Here is a 16,725-nt window from a genome sequence, read left to right as displayed (position 1 = left end):
CATAATAATTGTGTTGAATGATGACTGAATTCTCTTTCCTTTTACTATTTTACTTACCTTACTTTCTGTCAATTTATGACGGTATATGTTTTATGTTCAATAAACAAACAAGTCATTGGACAGTACCATGTTGCGCTCCTCACTGAAGCCTGCAATGAGTTGTCCATTCCAAACAAATCGGCGAACTGTCAACTAAAACTGTACTGCTTGATGGCTGAAAACATGGCTGAATAAATGTGTCATGTTTGTATTCTTCTTACCAGCTAATGGTCTCAGATGCCAGGGACCATGCATACTGATTCTTATAGTCTCCAAACCAAGGGGGGAATTACTTTTGGATTCCCGGTCAAATATAAAGCTCTTTTTTGTTCATCAGATCCACTTTCGAACTTGTTTTGTGGCTGAGTGTGACTTGAGTGGAAAATCGCAACTTACCTCTGTCATTTGAGCTCTCTCTTTTTCTTCGAGGTACACTGACTGGCATTTTTCTTTCTCTCCCCCTTGTTCACCCCTTGACCCACCCATGCACATAATGGCGCACAGAGGCTTAAGTCTTGGCGGAGTCACATGAATGTGTAGTAGAACCCAGGCCTCCTCTGTTTTCCGCATTGCCCTCTACCAGCGCCACAGGGTCTTTACGTGACGGTAATTTGAGCGTCCCATGTGAGAATTATGGAATGTATTAGGAGATGGCAACTCACTTGCCTGACTGGATAAGAATGGACCCATTTCAAAAGGAAATGTCATCATGACATTTGATTTTTGGAACACAGTGTATTGGCGTTTAAACAGAGCAGACCACTTGAACTGGCTGCTCATTTGACTCAAGATAATGTGTACCTTATGGTTTGTAATTTGCATGCCTTGTTGGTCCTCAGCACAGGAGTGTAACTGAAAACCTATAGTGAAGAACTGCTGTGGAATGTGTTTGTGTTAAAATTACGGGATGGGAGGAAGAAGCTAATTTGTAGCTCTGTTTAGAAGAATAATTGACTATTTTGTTTGGTTTGTGCGTCGTAAAATGCATTTTCTAAAATAATTTAAATATCCGATAGTCAGCCCCTCACTGAACCGTCCCCTGATTGTGGTGGAGGAGTTTGTGTATCTCAGTGATCCTGGGTGCCAAACCGTTGGGACTTTATGCCGCTGGCATCGACATCCCTGGCAAACCCGTCCTAGTTAACTCATTCACTCCCAAAGACGTTTTTAAACGTCTTTTCATACTTGGTCCAGAATTGGCTGGTAATGAATGAGTTAAGGGACCGTCCAAAGCACGGCTCAAAAACAATGATGATTACAATTACAGGACTTCTTTTTCGTTGCCCGGACGCGAATCACCGGGTGAGAAACCACGTTTCTCACTCCTGCCATCAACTGAAAAAAATCTCATCAAGACGTTTCCCGTTAGCTAACATACGTTGGTGAAGTAGAGCACATTCTCATATTCTGACTCAATTTCCTTTAAAAAAAAAAAAAAAGCATGGAAACGCCTGCGCTTCAAGCACCTGGATCTGATTTGGTTGATGCAATTCATGACAGACTTCACATGGTCAAACTCGAGGCATTGGCTGCAAAGGGCCTGCTGATGGATAATGCGGCGCCGAACAATGGCCTCCTCCTCCTCCCCCACCTCTTCCAGTTTTCTCTGAACAAGTGCAACAAGTCCATTTTTCCTCCCTGTCATCCGGAGCGCTCCGTCGGTTGTTATTCCAGGAAACTTCTTCCGTGGCAAACCGGCATTCACAATGGCATGACACAGTTGGCAAAAAAAATAAATCTCCTGTGCAGTGGTCTGACAATGCATTGGAATTATTGTGAGTAACTCCTCCATCACTTCAAAACATCACAGACATGAATAGTGAGCTGGGCAGTGTCAGTGATGTTTGCGCTTTCATCAAGAGCTACTGAGTATGCATCAAAGCATTCGGCTTTCTCACACAGTTGATCATAAATGTTAGATGATATCAGAAATGTGCTGTGCCACAGTTTTGGCAGACTGCTCCTTGTTTTCTGGACGGTCTATATTTGCAGCTTTTGAGATTTCATTACAGCTGCTGGCGCTCTTCCAATAATGAAGTCTTTAGCTAACTAAAAACATGCGGAGAATGTCACTTGGCATTTTTTTATATGGAGGAAAATAGAGGAATAGCTAATACAACAAAAGACATCTGCTACCGGGATGATCATTATCAACAGAGACATCATCCATCTCCAAGACAGAAGTTTTAATTCTTTGACAGCTATGCACGGTCACACTTCATAGTTGTTGGGAAATGTTTCTCTGCCAGCACGCGCTGCGCAAGTGAACGTCAGTGAACCCTCACTCATGGAGCCTTGAAATGACGGTGCTTGAGTTGGCAGGCCGGGTTTTTAGCTCGCGGTCAGGGCGCTCGCTGGTGATGCTTTTGCGGCACAGGTGTGAAGCCCCAGTTGGTGCAGTTGGACAACGCAGAATCGCGTTGAAACGGAACCTTCCACACACACAACGTGGTAAAGTGCCATTCATAAAGCACGCGTGGGCGGGCCCCATCATTTAATTTTCATATCGTCCTGCGGGCCACAAAATAAATGGCCAGGCTGCGGGCCAGGAGTTTCAGACCAGATCATGTCTGAAAGTAACATAAGCATGAACATTTTCTACATTTAACAATGACACCATTAGCTAGCCAAATTGAGCCTTGCTAGCTCGCTTGTCGTGGACATGCTGCAGCCTATCCCAACTTTATAACCTTTTGAATTGTTTGAATGTTTCAGTCGGCCACCACCGTGTATATAGTAAAAGTACATGTGATTGGGTAAACCCGTACTTACTCTGAAAAACAACTCTGGGTGTCATTTATTTTTCATTGGATTTCATGTACGGTGAACAGTTGAAATTGGGAGAGACTGGATCTTCCCAGACAGACGATGCAGCTGTTGGCCTAGATTTCACTCAGTGATTGTTTCTTTGGAACTCTGCTATTAATAGAACTTTATTATTGAGAGAGAGAGAGAGAGAGAGAGAGAGAGAGAGAGAGAGAGAGAGAGAGAGAGAGAGAGACTTAAAACAGCATGTAGTTTAAAACCATGTTTTAACAATTAAATAGGATGTTCAAGGACACTCTTGTTTAACCACGTTGATCAGACCATCAAATAGAAAATCATGCACGAATCATGAACCCAAATCAAAGCCTTAATATACAAAAAGTCAGTCATTCCTAAAAGGAAGATCAGAAAACAAATACTAATCCTCTGAAACAACGATATTTTCAGTTTGTCTTGTTGTGTTCACAGTGAAGGAAATAGCAACAACTATCGGTGGAGTTAAATGAATTATTCTTTTATTCATTTTATTTTTATTACAAGATAATTGTTTTGTGTTGAGAGGGAAGCAATTTCATCTGTGCTGTATGTTCCACATACAGTACATTTGACAATAAAGTTTATCCAATCACTCAACTTATTCAATGATCACTCCCAGTGAGTTTCAACATGGTGGTGGGATAATTCAATTCAATTCAATTCAATTGTATTTATAGAGCACTTTCGAACAGCCATCGCTGCATACAAAGTGCTGTACATAATCACAAATATCTCCATGGACACAAACCACTACTACTCATTCTCCTTGAGAAAGGGGAGTGGCTTACACTTACACAGTTTTCAGAGATGAAATAGTAAAGCTACAGTTGTTTGTTTCATGTCTTATAAAATCATTTTTCTTCATACTGTATCCACGTATTTGTAATTGACATGGTGAAACTGTATTACATGTTCATGTTTTTACATGTGCTGTATAAATGCTCAAACTGGATTATACATCAAAGTTGGCGGCCATTTTATTGGAAATGGTGACACCGAACGACCGTCATAACTTAGAGATTTGTTATGCCCCTCGAGGTACATTGTAATGAGGTTCGACTGTACTCCACTTGTGATTTGATTCAATTCCACATTGTCGGACTCTGTTAAAAATGTTTGTTCATAAACTAAGCTTGATATATTTTTTTTTGTACGTTGTACTTCCTGATTACATGCTTGGAGTATACGTGATGGTAGCTTGGCAAAAATTCATCGGCCAAAGCCTGAAGAGAATGCCGGGGGGGGGGGGGGGGGGGGGGTTGGACATTGGGAAAACACAAAACCTAAAACCATTTCAGCCGGACTTTAGAGGTGCATGTTTTTAGTCAGTATTTTCCCAGGAATGTGTCTGAAACAACATTGCGCTATTTTTGGATGTGCCTTTTCCTTCCCTCTTTTCCTCTTTTCCTCTCACCTATCCGTCCCTCCACTCTCCTTGACTCACACATCCTTCATATGAGGAAATGAAGAGGAGTAGAAGGAGACGGTGGTGGTCGTGAGGGCTTGGGGGGCAGGGGGGTTCACATATCTATGCTGAAGGCTGTTTATGTTGCCTCTCTCTTGCTCTCAATCTTGTTGTGTTTATCCCTCTTCTGTCTCCCAAGTATTTTAATGGTTTCTTTCTTTTCTCTCCTCTATTTGCTCATTCTTCCCCTCTCTCCCTGATGTGACCTTGTAGGATAGGGAATGTCTCTTCATGCTGTCATTGACTATTACTTCAGCTCATGTGCTCTCTCTCTCTCTCTCTCTCTCACTCTCTCTCTCTCTCTCTGCCTGAAATTATTTACATACCAGTGAACCCTCACAACAGCTTCTCTATTCTGCTATGTCCTCTTCTATGTTGTGGCCTTAAGCTTCTCAGAACACTGCAGATTTGAATTCCAAGCTAAAATCAGATGGACGACTCCAGCACCTGGTCCTGTTTAATGAAATGGAAGCGGGAAGTGGTGTTTACAGAATACACCAATTCAATATTATGACATATTACACATTGGTGTACAGTGGAAAGGCTTTACAGTGCTGTGACAATTAGTCATAGGCATTGTTTTAACTACGATTTGGATCAATGTTTCATTTTCATTTGCCTTTAAAGGGAGTCACCGTTGTATTCAAAGACAGTTGCTTTAAAAATAGCCTTCAGAGCTTAGTTGGTTTTGCAGGGCTTTGGGAACAGGGATTGTTTTGACCATGTGCGTGTATACTGAGGCTTTTTTCATTTGGTTTTGGTGGGTAAGCATACTGTACATAAAAGCCTTGAAGATATTGCTACTTTACAATCTTCTTCCATCTACACGGTAATGTTTTTCCTGATACGGAGGGAAATTTTAAGATATTTCCAGTTCTACCGTGTTCTAGCAAAATGAATCACGATTGCAGGATTTTTGTTCTATGGCATTTGGTGGCATTATCACCTCATCAGACTTTTGTTTTTGACGTCCTTGATTTTGGAAGAGATTTTAGCGAGTTTCACGAAAGTTGACATCGTTGATTTGCTTTCACGGACCACATAAAATGATGTGGCGGGCCAGATCTGTACCCCGGGCCTTTAGTTTGACACTTGTGGTATACATCGATACATGAACAAAAAAAAACACACACACAGCAATAGTGCCTCTTGTTTGCCGAAATTTGAACATCTTCATTTTCCTTTGCGAGTGTAGCATTGTCTTGCAGATAGCATTTCGACAAATCAACAGAATGCTGAAGAGATGACAGCTGGCTGGCTGAGATATGGTAAATAGGTTGTAACACAGCGAAATACATACAAAAAGTGAAGCACAACAAATATTTTCCGGCTGGACTTTAAAATCACCTTTCCAAAACGCATTCTCGTCTCTAATTAAGGTGTAAGGTAGATGCAATTACTACTTCGTTTTTTTTTATGGTATTGATCATGTTTAATGCTTGGCAGTTTCCATTCTCCTTTGTTCTCTCTTTCTGTTGTACCTGCTCACTGTGGAGATAGAAAATGCGTACTGAAGTGTGTGTGTGAAGCCGTTGCTGGCTGCTGCCTCCAGTTACTATAGCAACAGACATTTTTATCATTCTTGTCGCATGTATGTTTTTTAGCTTGACACAATGTGTTTTGGCACATGTGGACATGTAGACAGACCACAGTTGACACACCGGTCATGATGAGAGTATTTCGCTTGCTTACTTGCTGATTGTGATTAGGTTTTATAGGCACAGCAGGACTTGAACTAATGTGCATATGTGCATGTCAGACAGAACTGTGGGTGCGCGCGCACACATGTCCACACATTTGGTAAGGTCATTTTATGAATCCATTCATCCATTTTATAAACCGATTATCCTCACGAGGGTCGCGGGCGTGCTGGAGTCTATTCCAGCTGTCTTCGGGCAGTAAACAGACACCCTGAATTGGTGACCAGTCAATCGCAGGGCACACTTACCTGGGACAGTCAGGTGCATTTTACCCGAACCATCCCAGGGGTGACTTCGGACAGTTGGAGAAGCTAACATTGATTTGTTTGCTTTATTTTTAATATGTTCAAAATGTCTGTCAAGTGTGACAATTTAAGTCAAATGTAGGTAGCAGTACTTTTCGCTATTTGGTGTTTAATGAGGAGTTGTGGCAGGGGTAACTTTATACAGCTTACATCAAGGCTTGCTGCTTGGCTATACTAAATATAGATATAAATATAGATATTTTTGAAAACAATACCGAGGGCGATCTCAGGAGACAGTCATTAAATTTGCACTTCTTTCCAACAAAACACAGCTAGTATATGGCTGCAGTGATGCCGAAACACAGAAAGTGCACATGCTCTCTCTCTCTCTCTCTCTCTCTCACACACACTCACTCCCGGGTTCCCACACTCGCAAACATAGTGATGCATTCATAAACTTGGAATTAGGAGCACTCACAGTAACATGTTTGCCACAACCCCTCAGCGGCAACTCATAACGATAAAACACACATAACCCACTTCATGACATACTGTATATTACTTTACAGTGCTTTTTTTTGGCATGCATGCTTACATGTATATGCTGTCTGCGTTCAGCTAAATATTAGCTCTCCATTTACATTTGTGTTTAGCCCCCCCCCCAAAAAAAGCAACAAACACAGTCCAGAGATGTCTTATCATCACTTGAATTGCAACCTCCTTTGCTCAATCATATTTCAAGACACGTGCTAGACTGAGCAGGAGAATGTGACTTTAATGTTGGTGTTGTTGCATACTGCACACATTTCTTTTTGGACAATCCAAGTTCGTGTTCACCGGCTTCCAGCGGGGAGCGCAACGCCACTGACCGACCTTAGCCGTCCCCCGGGCCTCTGCCGAGCTGCTGCCCCTTGGCCCCGGTGACGGGGATGGGACTGCACCCTGTCCACGGGAAGAGCCCGGCGCACATGCAGTCGCCGCTGTGGCCCGTGTGCGCCTGCCGCGAACTGCGGTGCACCCCGCACCGCAGTTCCAGCAGCGGGAGCTGCTGCGCGGTCCTTCTTCATTCGTGCTTCTTCCACACGGCTCACTAGGAATCAAAATGTAGCGCCGACATTTTAAAAATTTGACAAGTCCGGGGGAACCGTAACGTTGATTTCAGTTTTACACGATTATTGATTATTGATGCCCAACCCTAGTAATAGTGCAGCTATACATAGTGTATTGTTTTTTTTTGTGTGCGTGTTTTTTTTCCCTTTTTCATAGTACCAGTACCTTCTTTGGTCGGGTGATTTCCACATTCTTAGGTGACTTGGCGGTTGCAGTCTGCTAGGCAGGCAGCTGATCTGCTTGTGACAAAAAAGAGGATGGACAAACAGGTGAAGGGAGCCACCTCTGTCCTGGGCTGCACCCTGGATTTAAGAGACACAGCGGGGATCAGGAGGATGATGGCTAAGCTGCCATCCAAGCTGGACAACCCCGTCCACTCCCACTAGGACACTATGCGCCTTTGCTTTTACGCCTGCACGGTGTGATGGAGAGAGAGAGAGAGAGAGAGAGAGAATGCAATAATGATAATTTATGCAATAATTTAGATTGTTTCTTAGTGCTTCTTTCTGCACAATATATTGCAGGGCACCATTGTCGTATCACTCTCTTTCTTTGTCTTCTGGAAATTCAGTCACAATATTTTTGGCCTTTTTAATTTAAGAAAAAATATGCTTGAGCACATACAGGTACATACATACAATGGATACACTTTGTGTGTCGCCCACCTTGCATACTATTTTCCTGTATCCTCATCTTCATTTCATTCATTAAAAAAAAAAGAAAGAAAGAAAACTGAAGGGCCCAGAGACGCAAACAATTATTCCACATATTAAGCAGGCATTGACTACGATACTGCAGCATAAAGGGAATACCGATAATTGATCACATCAGTATTCCAAGGAGATGGAGATGCAGTGTGCAATGCCCAGAAATGGAAGAGCTGAAGGATAGATGGAGGTAATAACAAACAAGGAGAGGCAGAGAGGAACAGTAAACAAAGGACAGACTGACGTAGCTGCTGTCTGCTGGCTTAAGTGTGATTACTCGTTTGACTGCAGTCGTGCCATACAGCGGAGGAAGGGGGTGGGGGGAGGGTGACTGAGGAGAGATGCACCCGCTGATCTCTGTTTCATGCGCTCACGCTGCCTATGGATGCGAGCAGGGAGTTATATAGGCCAGGGAATGAAAGAACACAGCGTGACTTTACAATGAGGAGCCGATGGCTTGTGCATGCTTAACTCATTCACTCCCAAAGACGTTTTTAAACGTCTCTTCAGACTTGGTCCAGAATTGGCTGGTACTGAATACGTTTTAAAGACTCCAGACCAGTGGTTCTTAACCTGGGTTCGATCGAACCCTAGGGCTTCGGTGAATCGGTCTCAGGGGTTCGACGCAGCCTCTGCCATGGAGGTTAGAACACGCCCGACTCAACATGTCAATTATTTATGACATGCCCGCCTGGCCATCGCTGGCTGCAGATGATCGCATTACATTGCTTGTCCAATCAGTGCTGCGGGAAATTTCGTTCGCCCAGTTGTCAAAGTGTGACTGTCGTGAAAGTACGTCATGCGCGGTTCATTTTGTGCACAGTTAAAACAGCTACTAGTGATGTCTAGAAATGTTCTTAATTCTTTTTCAGTTTTTAATAAATGCATTTTTTACGTGTTGAATTTATAAAAATACATATATTTTTTTATTTTTCGCTCATGAAGGGTTCGATGAATGTGCAAATGAACTGGTTGGGTTCAGTACCTCTAACATGGTTAAGAACACCTGTTCCAGACAGACGATGTACAAGACACACTGGACAATAGTCCCCAGATCCATTACACCTGAAGGAACTGAAAATGAACATATACAATGTGTGCCAAATTATTAGACATGCAGTTTTTTCCCTTTGTGAATTTTCCACAATCGTCAAAGCGATTCACAGTGAACAGTTTTGACAATCAAGAATTCTCTTCATTTCTGAGATAATCTGGGTTTTATTACAGAAAACCACTGATGACAGAACCCCGAAATATTTAGTTAAGACCACTGAATTGTATTTATTTATTTTTTGCATTGCATTAAGTCAATGAAAAAAAAGGCTTTTTATTTTTATTTGTTAGCAAAGGAACACCTCACTTTATCTATTGAATTTGGAAATCCAAGGATATTTTCTGCCTTGTATGTCTTTTCAGGATGCAATGTTTGCCGTCCATATTTGCATTTTGGAGGTACATCACCATCCACAATTTTATGATGGAATGGGCTGAGTCGCAAATTGTTAAAAGGGGTTGAAGTCATGTGCTGAAGATACGCTAAAGCTACAATGGTCTTTTTTCTATTTTTTTTTTTTTTTTTGCTGTGTGGGAGGGTGCTTTGTTTTACACGAGAATTTATTTTTCTGCGAAAGCCAAGGTTCTTCGCAACTGTCTTCCATGGATGCCGTGACTGTTGGCGAACTGAAGCAATATTTAGTTCTCGAACCATTTGGGAATGAACAGGAGCATTTTTTAACCCATGTTCTACTGTATATCAAACTATAAATAATGTTTAGTTGGACTGGACCGAGTCATTCTGCCATTGGCTTAAATAAGGGTAACCTTGCTATGATATGCCGCTGGCCGCCATTAATAATTATTATCATGATGCAAATGCATTTTTTATTTCTCCTATTTCTGTCAATCATTTTTTTCTCTCTCAAAGTCACCATATTTTGTATTTCTCCCATCATCCACCCATCGTGTATTTCAAAACCCTTTGACCAGGATGAATGTAATTGAAGTCGTGTCGCTGCTACATTGATGTTGCCATTGAGGATTGCAAATGTTCTCGGATTTATTTGTGATGTTGGCTCTATTTGTGTTGTGTACTGCAGGTATACGTGGAATTTGATGACCAGGAATGGGAGAAAAGAGAGTGGGTGAAGGTCTATGATGATTTCCAGCTGTTTCTACTCGAGCACCAGCTGGTCTGGGCCAAGAGGAAGGAAGGAGCAGGAGGAGCAGGAGCAGGTGGAGGAGTAGGTGGCCTGCTGCAGGGAATCAAGGCGAAACACACACAGTGGCCTGCCCTGGTAAGAACTTTGTTTGCTATTTATAGAAAATGACACAGCCACCACAACAGTCAGCATTGTGAGCAAAGCTCCCCCCGGCTCTGCATATTTAACCGCTTTAGCATATCTTCAGACTTTGAAGGATGATTTTAAATTGTATTACAGTATTTGCATTTCCGTGAGCATTATTGATCTTCATTGTTCGCAGTTGTCTTGGAAAGTGGCAGCCTTGCTGTATCAGGCTTTACATTTGTTTCGTGGAGCCGCGTGAGTGTGGTCTGTTGATGGCATGATTGCAAGCTCAGTGTGTTGATGTTGGTGTTTTATCGGACTGAGCAAGAATCTTTTTACAGCTTGTATGTGTTTTGCTTGAAAACTCTCATCAGTTTCTCTCATGCGATAAAAGTAGTAAAAATAAGTTGCAGTATATATAAATATTTGACGAGGGGTGCTCAACCTTTTTGAACCAAATATCTCACCTTTCATACAGCCATTTCCCCCTCCGATTGCCCCGTTACCGCACGTGCACGCTTATACGCGCACGCGCGCGTGCACCCATGCTCACACGCCCATACGCACGCACGAAACAGAAAAATAAGGTCGATGCAAGAGTAATCGCTGTCTACCTTAGCCGAGACCTGACACGGAAGCACTTTTTCGGCGTGTTAACTGCATAAACATCACTATCGTAGCTCACGTGTACCGTTTTAAAATGCTTCTCCTCGCGCTCCAGATTCCCATTTTTTGCTAGTGCCATCGGCGAATTGCAGAAGCTTGGAATGAGAATGAATTAAAAGAAGGGAAAAAAAAGGTATATCGCAACAGCTGCAATTTCAGACTGCTGACAACTCACAACTTCAGGTGATGCAGGTCAGAGTAGGTTAAAGGTTAAAGGTAATGGATAGGATGCTTAGGGTGTACTATACACTAACACAAAAAATATCGAACATTAATAACACATACATAATTTTAATATTTCAAAATTGCTTCCATCACTCTGTAAGTTACGTGACTTCCGGCCACGCACATTCAGCCCAATCACAGATGCCAGCTGGCAGGCGGATTGTTTGTTTCAACTCTCGTGGAAAGTAGCTCAGTTTTTGTCCTCAAATGCACTAAACTGTTGCTAAAGGAAAATAACATTTATACTACGGTTGTACCCAATGTGAAGTGAGCTATTCTCGCCACGTCAGTTGCGTAGATAGGGCCAAATACGTACAGCATCCAGGCCAGGTAAAATTGAACACACCATATACATGTACAACAAAATAATTATTGCAGTCTGTGGGCACCTGGACTTTAGCGGGAGCACAACGTGAAACGAGGAACGTGCAGTTGGAAAGTAAGACGTGTTTACAGTTGTTGAACCAAGATAACAATAGTTTGAGCAAAAGCTCTGGCCAGCTGATTGACAGCCAACGTTCATGCATTTTTTAACATTTTTAGAAAAATTATATCAGAGGAGACGTTATAAACATGACAGGTTTTAAATTAATTTTGCTAGGGCAGGGTCGACTGTAGAGTAAATCTACAAGTTGTTGAAAAGATTAATAAACCATGTCACATTAAAAGCCTTAGTCTTCAAAGCGTGGGAAAGTAGTGGCCCACAGTCTCTAAAGTACGGTACAACAAAAATCTTGAATTGTTTTTTTGTGGGGTGGGGGGTTGTTTTCTAAGGATGCAGTTCAGTTTATCTCAGTGTAATGGAACAACTCCTCAGAATTACAACTTTTACTCAAAAATCAATAAAGTACGCTTATCGTATACTGTAGACTATGAAAAACAGGAGCGTGTTATTAAAATGCAGTACTGCTTGCTCACATTTTCAGAAATAGACAACAAAAGATTGACTTGGTTTTTACAGTTTTTTATGGTTGGTTTTGCCTGACTCCTCCACTCGCATTTCTTCCCTCGTTCGTCTGATCACTGCTACATTGCTGCTATTGCCATAGCAACAGCAAATCAAAATCGAACACCAACAGCAATAGATAGAAATTTTCCTCAAAAGAAAAAAAGGCTTGTAAATATCTCCTTGAAGGACATGGTCAAATGCTTTTCTCCAAGTCACTGAAAAAAAATAATTGCATAAAGGCACTTAATCAGAAATCAGATATGGTTAAATTTAAGATTTTGTGTGATCTTTTATTCTTTTTTTCTGGAGTGTGTTGATAGTCACCCGATTCACTGTACATACAAGTTTTCTTTGCCGTCTGTTTGTTTATTGAGCAGGATGATGCCATGACTCCTTTACTAATTCCAACATCACATGAATCATCGTGACAGAATTGGGGCATTTACAGGCCAATGGTTTAATAAAGGTTTCCAATTGGTGCTGATCCAAGTTTTGTTAACTGACATTCTACTTTTATACATTCATTACATTTGTTTTGTCCATCACATTTTTTTCAACACACAAACAGTGTCATGTTTGGAATAGACCCACCTACTGAAGCTTCAAAAATACAAATGCTGATACCCAAAAACAGCTGACCAGAGAACAGCACTTGTGTAGAGCAGCTTCACTACTGCTTTCCTTTTAATAGACTTTATAATTGTAGTCTTCACGAGAGTGCACACACCTCCCCATTCACTTCTCTACCATGTGTGTGTGTGTGTGTGTGTGTGTGTGTGTGTGTGTGTGTTGGAAGAGGAAATTACTCTTGTGGGGATTTCCTGCCAAAAGACTGACATGGAGTGCAGTTGCTTTCTGCGTTAACAAAGACTTAAAAGTTTATTTCAATTCCTTCAATTGCAAAATCCAAACCTGTAACTCTTGTTTTAACTAATTCAATAATCACTTCTATTATAGACCATGAAATATTACTGAGCAAATTATATAAATATGGTATAAGAGGTGTTGCTCATAAATGGGTCAAGAGTCATTTGTTGATATCGACAACAAACAATCCAAATACTGCTATATAACTTGTGGGGTACCTCAAAGAAAGGTTCTGGGACCAGTAATTTTTCCTTCTTTATGTCAATGACATTGTAACTGTTTCTAAATTGTTGAAATGGATTTTATTTGCAGATGATACCACTCTATTTTGTATTTGGAAAAATATTAATGATGTACCACAAGTCGTGGAGAATGGGTTTCAGAAAATTCTGAAGTGGTTCAACGCAAACAGATTTTCTTTTATTGCAAATCTAAATATAGATTTTTAGTGACAGGTATATTGATGTGAAGGCAATATTGACTGCGCAGGAAACAGATTGAAAAGACTAATAAAATTCATCTTTTAAGTGTTATGATTTATATAACATTTAACATGGAATATCCATATCGAACATGTTAAATAAAAGGTATCCCAAACTACTGCTGTAATACATAAGGTTGAAGATTCACTATCACATTATATAGGAGCAGCTGCTTGCTGGGGTGATAAGCTATGATTTACATATGATCCAATCAGTCCACGAATCGGAAAAAAATGTGGCTGACTCATTGATCATCAAATTAATCGTTTGTGGCAGCCCTATTTTCAATGTGGAAAACGTCTCTCTGTCCCACTTCCATGTTGACGAATGTATTTCAAGCTGGAAAAAAAATCTTCACATCTGTCACCCCCGTTGACGAATGTATTCCGATCAGGAAATAGTTCATTTTTTTTAAAGTTACTTCATCACATAAATCCTTGAATTTTTTTTTCTCTCTCTCTCTCTCTTTCTCACTGGCACACACTCAAACACAATGACTCAGCCTTCCTACTTGCACGTTGACTTTTGCTCACCAGTTTGTTCCTCTATTCAGTCAGCGTGTAACATGTGGCCCGTGTCGACACATTATCCACCAACATACGCTTTCACTGAAACGCACACAAACCTGATAACACTTCCCCTTTGAGAACAGCCCTTGACATACAGAATGTGATCCAGCATTCTGATATCACACAAATGGTAGTGCATTAGTCATGGATTTTAATTGAATAATTACTGTCCCCGTTTTATCATGGTGCAACCAGAAATATAAATCATTTTTATTGGGATTCCATGTAATAGACCGACACAAAGTGGAAAGAAAATAAGTGGCTTTCATTTCCAAAATGAAAGCCACTTACTCTGTTCAAAGCCACTTTACTCTGATTCTCCCTAAATAAGATCAAGTGCAACCAATTGTCTTTAGGTCAGAATTTGTGAATACAGTTCATCTGCATGTAAACACAGCTATTCTGTAAAGCGCTTTAAGTCTCATAAAGCCAGTCTGGTCAGATGATACAAAAATAAAGGTTTTGGCTTTATACGCAAGACGTTTTATGTGGAGGAAAAAAATCCACCCTGCTTACACAGTGAACATACGATCCCTACTTTGAATTATGAAAAGGCGGCATCATGCTGTCCAGACGCTTTTCTTTACCAGGGACAAGGAAGCAGGTCCCAGTTAGTGAATTGGAAGCTGGGTCGAGCCAAATACAGAGCAACCTTGGCCGAAAACCTGTTTGAGTCGGCAAAAAACGAAGATTGAGGTTCACTTACCAGCTGGACAATGACACTAAACATGCAGCCAGAGCTACAAATGGAATGGTTGAACGAGCCAGAAGGGCCCAGTCAAATTTTACTCCCTCTGTAAATCCTATTTAGAATCTGCCACTGACAGATGCTCTTCATCCATTTTGACGAAGCAATTTTCAAAGGAGAATGGACAAGACTCTCAGTCTCAAAGTTTCCATAGCTTGTAGCTAGCTAGTAGCGAAAAACTTGCAGCCTGGTGGTTGAAGAAGGTATTGACTGATCCCAACCCTTTTGAAAATTCGCAGTCTTCAAACTTGAGGAGACGTGGCAGTATACAGCCAAACAACTGCTAAGGGAAGCAAATCTTGCATGCTCAAATGATGTGCAGATAGCAACTATCCAGAGAATCAGTTTCAATGGAGAGAGTTGTTCAGCAAAAAAAAAACATAGATATTCCTTGGGGGGTTTTTTTTTTTTGGTTTTATAATGACAAAAATATTGGACTGACTTTTTTTCAACTACTTTTTTATAGTTGTGCTTAATAACTTGAAACACTATCTTTGATTGCTAAAGGCACAGTTGATTGGGCTGCAAGACATTTCAACAATGTTGCAGCTGAGGGCCACCTTTCAATGTTTTTTTTTTTTCCTCCCTCCTTTAAACCCAGAACACTTCCAAGTGTTGGAGCAGCGACACAGACGTCCCCTTGACGCTCACTGCAGTCAACCCTTGGACCCTTGTTTTCCCCTCACACTGTGTATTGTCTTTAGAGACAGAGCCAAAAGCTCCCCTTAAAGCGCCCTTGTTCTGCCTCCTCTGCCCAGTCATTTTTGGACTTTTTGAGTTCAGAGAGTATGATTGTGAGAGCCTTAACAAGTCGCTGAGTGGATGCTCCAGCGTACTCTGCAGCAGACTAGGTAATGTGCACACCTTGCACCCAGCTTGGTAGCTCAGAGTAACAGCTATGTGTGCCACTCCATCTTCCTTTCATAGGTATCCTCCATTCCCCCCTCCCATAGAGAGAGAGAAAGAGAGAGAGGAGGGGTTGGGGGGGAAGAAGAGAGATTACATTTCTGATCCACATATTACATCATTTCTCTGCAAGCATTGAGCAGTGGGTTAAGTCATTAGAGTAGCTCAGTGCAGACTCCCATCAGTGACACAATGTGAATTCCAATGACCAGACAACACCCAAGGGCACGGAACAGTGTTAAAAAAGAAAAGAGACTGGGAAGGAGTGTTTTGATCATGCTTTATTATATGATTCTGTATTGCTGTAATTCAAGTATAGGTACATGATTGGTGACACTCTTTTCTTGCTGCAGAAGCACACGAAGTAAAACAGTAGTACCGTAATCCTAAAGGCTCTTCAACAACACAAACATAATCAGAGGTCCATATAACAATTTTGTGTTGTTCTCAAATGAGGACTTGCATCCTGGCTTGCGGGCCACGTCTGGCCCATCCACCGTCTCCCTTCCAATCTAAATGAAGTCAAGATTAAGTATGCACCGCTTTTATTTTGCCGTGCACGTGCCAGCAGTGCAAGCGAACTATAGCAGTCTTCGCTGTTGCCAACTTAGAGATATCGTGGCTGTATTTCGTAACTTTTGTAACGTTTCTTGCAACTATTTAATGCCAAGGCTGGTACTCATGTTCGGAACAATTTTATTTACTGCACAGTGGAGCAGTGGTTTTTAACCTGGGTTCGATCAAACCCAAGGCGTTCGTTCGGTGAATTGGTTTCCGCGGTTCGACGGAGCCACTGCCATCGAGGTTAAGACACACCCGACTCAACATGTCAATTAGTTATGACATGCCCGCCTGGCCATCACTGGCTGCAGATGTTCACATGACATTGCTTGTCCAATCGGTCCTTTGGGAAATTTCGTTCGCTCAGTAGTGACCGTGTGACTGTCGTGACAGTACGTC

General features: G+C 41.5%; 1 protein-coding gene and 1 long non-coding RNA gene across 2 annotated transcripts in view; one reads left to right on the top strand and one right to left on the bottom strand.

Annotated features, from left to right (window-relative positions):
- Window positions 1-16,725, top strand: part of jmjd1cb (jumonji domain containing 1Cb) — a 79,893-nt gene that overhangs the window by 21,609 nt on the left and 41,559 nt on the right. The window contains exon 2 of the mRNA XM_086138230.1: window positions 10,165-10,362. Within this exon, the coding sequence (XP_085994356.1) occupies window positions 10,165-10,362 (198 nt within the window). The remainder of the gene's footprint in view (window positions 1-10,164; window positions 10,363-16,725) is intronic.
- Window positions 7,010-14,958, bottom strand: LOC147189511 (uncharacterized). The gene is made up of 3 exons (XR_015103980.1): window positions 14,818-14,958; window positions 7,527-7,663; window positions 7,010-7,341 (listed from the first exon to the last, which is right to left on the bottom strand). It is a non-coding gene; the product is annotated as an uncharacterized LOC147189511 (long non-coding RNA).

Source organism: Hippocampus guttulatus, chromosome 19 (genome assembly GCF_054856545.1).
Source record: "Hippocampus guttulatus isolate MCC_2025c chromosome 19, RoL_Hgut_1.0, whole genome shotgun sequence".
Lineage (NCBI taxonomy): Eukaryota > Metazoa > Chordata > Actinopteri > Syngnathiformes > Syngnathidae > Hippocampus > Hippocampus guttulatus.
This window is presented reverse-complemented; position numbering and strand designations above follow the sequence as displayed.